The sequence below is a fragment of the Primulina huaijiensis genome, chromosome 17 (genome assembly GCF_012295235.1).
Source record: "Primulina huaijiensis isolate GDHJ02 chromosome 17, ASM1229523v2, whole genome shotgun sequence".
NCBI classification, from domain to species: domain Eukaryota; kingdom Viridiplantae; phylum Streptophyta; class Magnoliopsida; order Lamiales; family Gesneriaceae; genus Primulina; species Primulina huaijiensis.
The window spans coordinates 5,912,403-5,923,620 of NC_133322.1; the positions used below are offsets into that span (position 1 = coordinate 5,912,403).

The following is an 11,218-nucleotide window of genomic DNA, read 5'->3' on the forward strand; positions in this document are numbered from 1 at the left end:
TTGCCCACTTACCTTAAACCTGGAAGAAAACATGAAGAATTCGAAACTATAGAAGAATCATGCAACCGACACTTCGAAAACGCAACAGCACATCGGCCGGAAAATCAGCAATCTTGAAAAATACATTGTGCCTTATTGAACCATTGGATCGGGCTCCAACTTTTACAGTACGTCCAAAATTATATCAGATAAATTATGAACGGTGGAGATCGGGTTTGGAAGTCTTTTTAACCTGTTTATGGATGAAAAACCGTAGGTATGCCGTTTCTCGCGTAGAATCTGAGCAGTTTTCTTGCAAAGGCTATAAACGAAAAACTAACCGTTAGATTTGGCCGAATTTTGGATATGTTATTCGAAACATATGGAAGCACATTCTGAACGGTGAAGATCGGATTCCGAGTACTCGAGAGAGAGAAACGAATTTTTGAACTTGGACATAATTTTGCTGACTCGTGCAGAATTTTCGGAGAGAATTTCGAAATTAATGGGATAAATTTCGAAAATTTGATGTATAAATGAGGTGTAAATTCAGAATGAGAGCTTCTCCTATTTATAGGAAGGTGGCTGCTATCTTGATCGTGTATTATCTTCGCGTTTGAACTTTGAATCAAACTTTAAATCTAGGATAATTATCATTCTTTATCCGTTATCTTGGATAATTTTTCGAAATCTAAATATTCATCCCTTGGATATTTCGAAATTTAGAGATCATATTATCCTCTGTTTTATCTCTATCCAGGTATATCAAATCTTAGATCTTTATCTGGTAAAAATCTTTCCAACTTTGAATTTTTATCTCCAACTTTATCTGCATATATCCAAATTCTTTATTTAATTATTGGATTGTGATAGACTTATTTATTATCTCAAGTTCAAAATATATGCACAATATTATCTTAAATCTTGAGCTTCAAAAATATTGTACACGATATAATTATCCCCCCAACTTTGGATAAACTGCAAATCTTACATCTCAAATAAAATAATGAGATAGATACTCAAATATTGACTAATCCTAGCACACTTAAATTACAAAAATATTATCACGATCACAAAAATCTTGGGTTTTACAAAAACCCTAAAAAATTACTTTATGAAATCTAGCTCTGTAATTTCCTCAAGTCATCAATCATAATCGTTTGATCAAGCATACAAAGATCTAGGTTTANAAATTTTTTTTTTTTTTTTTATGTTCTAATATACCACACATAAAAATCTTTCTCCATTATGTGTACCCACACAAGCACATGCCCTCAATTTTCACAAGCACATGCCCTCAATTTTTAATTTTATTTTTTTTAAAAAAAAAATAAACAAAATCCCATCCACGCAAACATGTGTATATTTAAGAATAAGTTTCTTCATCCCCACAAAATATCAAGATGAGGCAGCCTCTTCTCGTAAAAAAAATAAAGAAACCGCATGTATGCACATATTTGTACTCACACCTACGGCACATAGAAACATTCATAGCCACATGCATACAGACCGAAAATTCCTCAAATCATGAGTTCATCGATACGTCAAACAAACGGTTAAAACTTGGCTCAATTTTTGTACATGGTGCGAGAATGGTCCCAACTATGGAGCGATATCACGAGCACGATAAAAACTGCACAATTTTGAAAAAAATCTGTCCCTCTTCGTTCCAACTCTTCAGTTTTTTTTTTCCCCTGATGAGCTAGTTTTTGATGTTGAGTTAGGTTCAAGTCTCAATTTCAACATGATATCAGTGCTCATGCTCCATCGTTATGTATTGGGCTGTTTATAGTTGGGCCAACCGTTCTTCCCATAGTTAGGTCATTTGTAAACTTCACGCTCCAAATGTTTATTCCTAGGCGTGTGGGGTGTGTTAGTTGTCTCACATCAGTTGGATAAAATATTGGGTTGTCTATGATTAAAATCTTTTTTCCCGAAAGGTTTAGAAGTGCTAGTTAATTTTTCAAAAGTGTGTTTGGTAAATTATTTAATGTGCTAAACTCACATTTAAAAGGCTAAAATCGTGTAAATAAAAGTGTTTGAATATTTAAATAAAATATCTCTTTTCGGTAAATATTTTTACTCTCCCAAAAATATTAAAACAGGTGATTTACCTCTAAGAAATTTTTTCTCGTAAATTTATAAAATTTTAAACTTCTTCAATGCTCAGATATCTTCATCTAGGAAACCATCTCGAAGCCACCACGTCTAAAAAATCAGGGCTAAATAAAAATATTGTTTAAGATATTAATTTAACTATTAACTTAATTAATTAACCAATATCTAGCATCCCAAAAATTTTTGATGCGATCTAACTGGATTTTTCTTAAATTTTTTAGCATTACAATGGATGTGTGGTGGAGTTTGAATGTAAAATTAAGCGTGAGATAAAGATCACATGTAAGTAGTAGAAAGGTGTTTTAACACATGATTGGTTTAATTCAGGGTTTTGTTTACATAAAAACTTCTGTGAGATAGTCTCACGAGTCAATTTTGTGAAACAGATATTCTATAATCCACGAAAAAGTATTACTTTTTATGTCAAATATATTAATTTTTATGTAAATATGGATATGGTTGATCCGTCTCACGAATAAAGATCCGTGAGACCGTCTTATGAAAGACATACTATTTTGTTTATATGTGCGTTGGTGTTTGTGCAGTCAAATCTTAGATCAATGTTGCTCAAAAATATCTCAAATCAATATTCTTTGGGTATATTGACACATATCTTAATCTTATATCAACGTTCTTCAAAAATATTGAAAGATATTTACTCATAGATCAATGATTTCCATGAACATTGATAGATATTACATCTTAAATCATGAATATGATACTATTCAGGAATATAGACAAATCTTAAATCACGTATCTGAATAGATTATCAATTTTAAGATCGTTATTTTTCAAAAATATTGAGGAAGGAGAAGAAAAAATTCAGATAATGACTCAAGAATGAAGAGTAGGTCTTTCATAAGACGATTTCACATATCTTTATTCGTGAGACGATCAATCATGTCTATATTTACAATAAAATAATATATTTGACATAAAAAGTAATATTTTTTCGTGGATGACCCATATAAAATACATGTTTCACAAAATTGACCCGTAAGACTGGCTCACAGGATTTTTTGTGAAGAATGAATCCTCGTATTTTTAAACCAAAAATACCTATTTATAGGGTAAAATTAGGAATCATAATCTTCTACGAATCTAACCATTTATAAAATGGTTTTAAAACATTTTTGTGGACATGACCTTCACGGTTTTCGGGGCTGCTCCATTGGACTTATTTTCATTCAACATAGCCCAAATTAGAGACCCGGCCCACCAACTGAATCATCTTGCCTTGCCCCGATTATTACACCCATCTGCGAAGCGCGCGAATATGGCCAACGTTAGAGAGCCAATATTCCCGCCATTTTTCCTGCCGTAGATTCCTGCCATTGCGAATTCCCTTGGAGAAAGGAGAGTGGGAGAAGAATCAAAGGAGTTAAAATGGAAATTGTGAGGCGTAACAAGGCATCCTCGCTGGAATCTGCGGAGGGCGGCGCCGTTTCCACTATCCCGCTGTACCGTTCTGCTCCGGCAATCGAAGTTCGGCTCGAAGATTTCGAGCTTTATGCCGTACACCGTCTCCGAGGTATCGCTGTATTTCAATCTGTAATGTCAGCTCTACGGATTTGTGCTGACAGAAATTCCATGTCGTACAATTTTAATTATAGTTTGTCCAGTACTTTCTTAGATTATGCGTAGTAATTTCCACTACTCTTCCAAGTCTTACTTTGTTTTTACGTTTATTTTCGATTTTTTTTTATGCAGTTCTTAAAGGGATATCAGATGGGTTGTCCCGTGGGAAAAAAGTCAACGAGATGGAAAAACTGGTAGGCGATTTGATTTTTCCTGTGTTGTCTACCTTCCATGATTTTAAAAGTAGTGCAAGTTGCTATCTTTTTTGTTGATGTGTTCGCTAATTAAAATTGATATATTCGGCGCAGGTTAACGAGTTGTGGAGGGCAAATATGATGCAAGTAGAAGCATCTGATGTTGTCAACAAGGATGTCATTTCACATTTCGTGTTGCGCCTCGTTTACTGCAGAGAGTAATACATGCATTCACTTCACCCCGTTCCGCTCGTTTCTTACCTCCATTTTCTTGTAATTCTCTTTAGCTTTTGTTGCTCTATTGTAGGGAGGAATTAAGGAAATGGTTTCTTTCCATGGAGTCTACACTATTTCGTTATCGATTTCAACTTGAAACTCCTGAAGCCCAGGTGCGATTTCACTTCTTTTAGTAATAAGCTATGCTTCCATTGCTAGTATTCTCTGTGTTAGTTAGGTTTGGTGACTGACCTATCTCTTGTGGGTATGGATTTCAACACAGAGGGCATTATTGGTAGAGTTTGATCTGCCTTACAAGGCTGTAAGCAGTGCTGAATATGAGGTACTCTATTATGTTTTCATGTTATTGAAAATCAACGACTGTTTCTGTGAATGCTAAGTTGCTTGATACCAAAAAGTTATAGCCATGGGCAATCATCCTCTTTAATGCATGAAATCGAAAAGACCTGGTTGATATGTAACTCTATACTTCAATTTTTCAGAGTATAAAAGACAAATTGAACCAGGTGGTGCGTTCCATTGGACAATCTTTATCCACTGGTAGAAGCTCGATTACTTCATTTCTGGATCATTTATTTGGCATTCAGAATCGTTTCTTATCACTTTATAATTACTTTTTCCTTTTATTGCAGCTGATACAATATATTACAAGGTAATAACATGCCCCATTCCTCTATATCTGCACCTGTTCGATAGATGAGCGTGCACATCTTGAAATCATTTTGAAATGAAAATGATTTTTTGCTCCCCGACCTGCACCGTCACTCTAATGTTCTTAGAATGAAACAGAACCACATGTAAGGAGTACCAAGAAAATCACTCTGTCCAAATAACGAAATAAAAACTATCAATGTGACCCGGACACAGTATCTTGTTAACTTGCATTTAGTTGGACTTTTTTCCCTCATGTAATGAAGGTACCTTTTGAACAAGTTCCTGATCTTGTGGCAAGTAGGCGAGTGTTTCTCCTGAAGGGGTACGCTTATGTTGCAACAAATCAGGTCAATATGCTTGATCCACCACATTATTTACACATCTGAACTTCTTTTCCATTAGTTCACGATTGAATTTTAAGCTTTTCTGCAGGTGGTTTCACTCCTCATGACACAATATCGCAGCCATTTGTCAAAAGCACTTGTATTGACAAACAGGTTCCTTGAAATTCTTGCTACACATCCATTCATTATTTTTCCTTCAGCATTGTGCATAATATTTGTTGATTAATCAATCCTATGGTTTCAAGTACCAAAAATATAGTTGGGGACATTGCAATGAAAGGTCTTTGATTGATTCACTGATATTATAATAAATAATTTTTTGGTGATTGGGTTACGTCAGAAAGGAGAATTTATGTTTTCTCTCTGAAAAGTTAGTTGATGTGCTTTGAGGTGTGATCCGAATCTGATGTGGGAGTTTTGAAACATCTCAAATTCATCTGTCTTTCATCAACATTCAGTCCAAGTTTTCTCTAGCTCCAGTTTGTGAGTTTGCTTGTTTAGAAACTTGTTGCACCTGAAGATTATTTTTTACCTCAACAGTTAACAGTTCCTTGGCAAAATTCTGAAAACTAAAATTTTCAAAGAGACATGTTAGCCTAAAGTTGTAACATATTGTGCATCCCACCCGATAAATATACGCATATGGTTTTAAATTATCTGCCATTTCATGACATACCATTTTGGCTGTTAGAAAATGGACGTCAATGATTAGAGAGCAAGAGAAGGACAGACTAACTCCAGTGAGTATCCAGTAGTAATTTCAAGATTATTTGTCTCAGAATTTCATGATTGCCAAAGTTCTTTTCTTTGTTTAGATAATTGAAGCTCTATCGACAAGTTATTTAGGTCCTGATTACAGCCAGGTAACATTGAAGGACAGCATAATCAATTAATCTGTTTTCCTTCTCCTGGAATTTTAGAACGCCAACTCTGTTGGTTGACTTAGTGAAGTTCCATGACAGCCAAAAGAGTTCGCAGAAATAACATTGAAGGATATCGATCAAGTTGCCAAAAGCTCATTCCCTCTCTGCATGAGTCATTTGTTTGTAAAGGTGACGATTTCAAATTTTTTTTTCCAGTTTTTTCACAACCATGCATTTTATGGGACTCGTAACCATGACTTTTCTTTGAATGACAATAGTTCTACCTATAAGCTAGTGGGTTGGCCACAAGGTTTTTCCCTCTTCTAGCTAGCTGTGGTTACAAACATTGGTGTACTTAATACCTTAGTTAGCAACTACCAGAGTCTTGAATCTATTTCCTTCCATTTCACCACCTATACTTCCATTTGCAGCTTAGAGAGGATCATCACTTGAAGCATGGAGGACGGATGCAACTAGGTCTCTTTCTCAAGGTCATTTACTTCCACAGTAAACACAAGTTCAATGATATACTAATTTGGATTTTAAAATAGGTTCCGAATTTTTTTTTATTAATTAATTAAAAAAAACTTGTAACATAAGTTGTCTGGTTGTTTTCTTGGGATTAAATACTGTACCATTGTTCTTTTAGGGTGTGGGACTTAACTTGGATGATGCCCTTGCTTTCTGGAAAACAGAGTTCTCCAAAAAGGTTATTGTTGTGCTTGTGTTGTATCTTTTTCTTGCTGCTGATTTGTATAAGTTGATGAAAGAGCGCGAAGGGCATTTTTAGGGTGCAAAACAACAAGTTCAGCTATAATTATGTCGAATAAAATTCTTCAAAACCAATTTCTGCAGTCTTAATTGTGGAAGTTTGAATCTGCAGCATTAAGAGCATGTGTTGATTTTAATGCATGGCCTATTATACAGACTTATTCACAAATTAAGGATAAAACTCCTGTAAATAGGTAAATTGTACTGAGCTAGGCTTGGCTATTTTGCCAACATGTTTTTTTACAAATAATTTTGAGAGAGTGAGAAGAAACTATTGTAGACAACTGACAAAGACGAGTTAAAATTGTGTTCTTGTTACGTTTTGTTTGCCATGCCTCGTGGAATTCGTAAACCTTCTATTCCTTGAGAAATGAGTGTCATGCAACTTTTGTAGGTTGGAGCCGAAAGATTTGACAAAGAATATGCATATAGCATACGCCACAATTATGGGAAAGAAGGGAAGAGAACGGTATTTCATCTCTGACATGGCTCATATTATGTTTGTGCCATAGGAACCCATCCTATAAACTTCATTTATTTCAAAATATATCCTTCCTGACCGTTTGATAGTTTAATGGGATTTGTTTACAGAGACAGATGAGTTCATGCTCGTATGAACTTTTTAAATGATAATTTTTTACAAGCATTTTTGTTGTGGCTTGTAAAATGGTGTCCAGTGTCCTTCACAAGAAGTTGAGAACATTTTTAAAACAATGTTTAAAAAAGGTTAAAGAGACTAATAAACAAGCATATCCTATTGGCATTTGATTTTTTTCGATTTGTTTCTAATGTTATCAAAAGAGTTACAGAAGTGTAAACAATCTGTGACTAGGCTTTTCGACCTCATGGATTCACTTTCCAGGAGAGATAGAGAGGAAATGTCTTGGCACTCGTAATTCCTGCTCCATATCAAGTTTTGTGAATAGTTCTGGAGTATAAAAATTGGAAAAGGGTAATTTAAACAATCTTTTTTCATAACCATAGAAACAAGGATGAAAAAAAATGACTTGGGATGATCTAATATTGTTCTTTTTTTTGGTCTTTGATAACTCAGATTATTATAATTGAGTCTTTACTCACTTCTAAAGATGCTGCATAAATGGTTAACACAAAGCGGTGGATGGAAAATTATTAAGCTTATCACTGGTTTCACAGCTTAGAAATAGTATTAACTTACAAAATTCTAGGGAATATTACAATATCATTCTCATCTTCTTTTTCCCTGTTTGTAGGATTACACGCCTTATTCATGTCAAAAAATAATATCTTCAACACCAGGTGTTGGGAATCATCACGGATGTCCTTATCGCCATTTCAGGTAAGTTCTCCTTAGTGGCAGCAGCTTTCTTTTCTATTTTAAAGCGATGAACTGCACCTTCTAATGTCAGCAATCCATCAAATGATGCACTAGTTAGTTTTGTTCAACCAAGTTTTTATTAGACTTCCACTCTAGCATCCTCCACCATGATTATGTTTTGCTGGAAAAAATTCTGAAAATACGTAAGAATTGTTGTGAATTGCCAATTTTAATCTTCAAATTGCGTAGTCATGTTTAACTTTTTGCGTAGATATGAAGATAGATCTCGTTCCGGATTGGTCTTACTTTCACATACTGAATCTAAACTCTCTTTTACCATCAATATTTCATTTACCGCAATCGAATTATTTGACTTGACATGATGGTTAAAGTGGGTCATCATGATTTCCCTAACATTATACGGGCAAGAGAGAGTTAACTGACTCTCTTGCAACTATACTACTCTGGATGCAGCTATTTTGGCAATTTTCAGTCTTGATAATTGGTTTAGTTATCTAGTATTTGACAATATGCGACATCAATTGCATAGCCTATATTGAGTAATTATTTCTTCTAATGAGATAATATGGAATTCACTTTGAAGGCTGAATATGATTTCTGTACTGAATAGGCTGAACAGACATTATTGACTCCTATATATCATGCTTTCTGCCGAATTTCTTGACGATTTAATCTATCAATATCACTTGTAATGCTAAACCAGTGAGGAAAACTTGAGAGCAGCACTTGGTAAGATGGGAGTAGGCAATCGTGCGATGGAGGAGGTCATTGATAAAGTGCGGAACAGACACTATCAGGTCATTGTTTCTCATAATCTTTTTTCTGTTATGTTGCCATAAGTTTTTCCTTCTAATGGTTATCTTTATCTTCAAATGTTGGCTCTGCAGTTGGCATGTACCTTGACTTTTGAAGCTATTCACGGGGAGTTATGTGATGCGGGAATAAATCATCCAAACCAATATTACAGTGACAGCAGAAAGATATTGGATTCCAAGGTAATTCTTGTACGATGAATCCAAACTTAATCCTAATTTCCTACTATCCATTAGTGAGATAGTAAACAGAATTGCTCGAATTTGTTTGACTTATAATCTTTGACGGAGGAGGATCCTTGTATTCCTTGAATTAATGGATAGGAATTTGGTACAATAATATGACTAGTGAATTTCAATGGTAATTGCTTGTGTTTTATCCTATGTACCACGGATACTCCTAATTTTTTCTTCTAAAGTATCGGACACGGATACAGATACGACACGCATACGTTAAAATATGTGTCGTTGATTTTTTGTAAGTTTGACCAGTCAGATACGTCTTAGACATGGCTAGAATATACCATGGACACGACGAGGATATGTTTCGGCAAAAAAAAAATAACTACTCTGAAATTGTACACACACACACACACAAAATATATATATTTATATAAATACATATCTCTACAATTTTTAATTTTTAATACTAAATTTATATAAGTATATATACATATGATATTTATATATCTTTAAATAATTGTCGTATTATTGGCGTATCGTATCTATATTTTCAAACTTTACCGTATCGTCATATCCGATACGATACCTGTACTCGTATCTATGCAACATAGGTTATATCTCTCATCCATGAGTATGAGAAATTGTGTTTTATTAGATGTTTCTTTCTTTGATTTTTCTTGTGTTCGCATCTCGAAGTTTTTATGTCGTGATTTTTATCGTAGTGTTGTTACCAACTCAACTTATTTGGTACTAGTTTGGGGTGATTGAATCTAAATCTTTGAAAAACTCATGAATCGAAAAAGGGCTTCTTGTGTCTCTTATGTTTATTCAGGCAATTTATTGCCCGAGTTTGCTGATTCCAATATTTTTAACACCCGCTTGCTTGATGTTCTCTAGAACAAGTCCAGGGTTAGTTAGGTGACAACTCGTTTCTCATTGGAAGGATCGACGGTGCTGTTACTACATGTATAATATGTAAGTGTTTTAATCCCAAACTGCTCATCATTCTTCCTGCTTACTCCTTGCAAAACCTCTCTTTGTTGAAACATGATCTTGATAGTATTTGTTACTCAGTTTCTCTTGATCATAAATTATATATTTGGGAATGAACGATAGAATATGAAGCAGGTTAATCGCTGATAACTTTCTTTCAACTTTTGTTGTGTATTTAAAGTAATGGATCAACACTGATGCTTGAACAGCTGTACCAAGGATTGCAGGCACAAGCTTATGATTGGAGACATAGATAAAATGGAAGAGAGGCCAAAGTTATTCCCACAAGTATTTGGTGCTATATTGAAAGTATTCCTTTAGGGCTTTGCAAATATTATTTATTAGTTTATCTATTGAGATATATGTTGAATATGAAGATAATATAGCATAAAAGTTAAATGTCAGAAATCATAAAAGTACCAAAAGATAGTGAAATCTTTGGATAAACAAATTCAAGATTGTGTTTGGATTGATAAATTTCAAATTCGTTGTTTTCAAATTTGGACTTGTTATAAGAACAAAATTCATAATGACTTTTTAATAATAATTTTATTGGATTTTGAATACACCATTTTCTAAAAAATTATTTCTTTTCAAATCAAATCTATCATCCAAGAGTTTATAGTAAGTTGAATAATTTTAATAATGATTGTGGTGGATTTTAAAAATACGTGTTATTTGAATTTCATTCTACAAATTCGTCTTATAAATCAAATCTTTTGATCAAACGCAACATAAGCTAGTTTAAGTAACATTAATCCTTTTCTTTTGTGTGTTTCTTACTATTCTTTTTATTTGGTTAAGTATGTGTGTAAATGTAACGCATGTACATTTTGGTATTATGTATTTTCCCACGATTTATTTTATATGCATATAACGTAGATGTCTTTGATAAGTCTATACTTTCATAGTTTTATGGATTATTATCATCGTTTGTCTTCCATTATTATGGTCCGAGCACACATGTGTTTGGTCCTAAAAATGAATTGTTAGAAACATTTTATGCATTTTTCAAAATACCAAAATATTGCATATCAAATGTTTGATAAAATGTTTCAACCAAAACATTTTCGCACATTCAAATTATATATCTTTTAAATGGTTTGACAAAATATATAATCGGTTTCTACGAAATATTATTTTGAGTTTCTTCAACTTGGTTAGAAAAAAAAAA

The 11,218-nt window shown here is 33.7% G+C and overlaps 1 protein-coding gene across 3 annotated transcripts; it reads left to right on the forward strand.

Annotated features, from left to right (window-relative positions):
• Window positions 1-3,368: 3,368 nt before the first annotated feature.
• On the forward strand, window positions 3,369-10,491 carry LOC140962445 (probable DNA primase large subunit). 3 transcript variants are annotated; one of them, XM_073421337.1, is made up of 20 exons: window positions 3,369-3,628; window positions 3,808-3,869; window positions 3,984-4,087; window positions 4,177-4,258; window positions 4,369-4,428; window positions 4,589-4,646; window positions 4,739-4,758; window positions 5,024-5,107; window positions 5,193-5,257; window positions 5,796-5,844; window positions 5,920-5,967; window positions 6,067-6,156; window positions 6,399-6,458; window positions 6,617-6,676; window positions 7,133-7,207; window positions 7,971-8,056; window positions 8,760-8,853; window positions 8,944-9,051; window positions 9,949-10,026; window positions 10,254-10,491. In XM_073421337.1, the coding sequence occupies exons 1-19, from the start codon at window positions 3,484-3,486 to the stop codon at window positions 9,967-9,969; spliced, it is 1,371 nt and encodes a 456-aa protein (XP_073277438.1). In that variant the 5' UTR covers window positions 3,369-3,483; the 3' UTR covers window positions 9,970-10,026; window positions 10,254-10,491. The 3 variants fall into 3 exon arrangements, with proteins under 3 accessions (XP_073277438.1, XP_073277439.1, XP_073277440.1); XM_073421338.1 differs by having other exon boundaries at window positions 10,264-10,491; XM_073421339.1 differs by having other exon boundaries at window positions 10,272-10,491.
• The last annotated feature ends 727 nt before the right edge of the window (window positions 10,492-11,218 follow it).

What these genes read in the sequence shown, in the direction of transcription:
- LOC140962445 (XM_073421337.1), top strand. Translation starts at nt 3,484, where the DNA reads ATGGAAATTGTGAGGCGTAACAAGGCATCCTCGCTGGAATCTGCGGAG. An exon ending in TTGAAACTCCTGAAGCCCAG is followed by an intron (nt 4,259 to 4,368) that starts GTGCGATTTCAC and finishes ATTTCAACACAG; the next exon opens with AGGGCATTATTGGTAGAGTT. An exon ending in GCACTTGTATTGACAAACAG is followed by an intron (nt 5,258 to 5,795) that starts GTTCCTTGAAAT and finishes TTTGGCTGTTAG; the next exon opens with AAAATGGACGTCAATGATTA.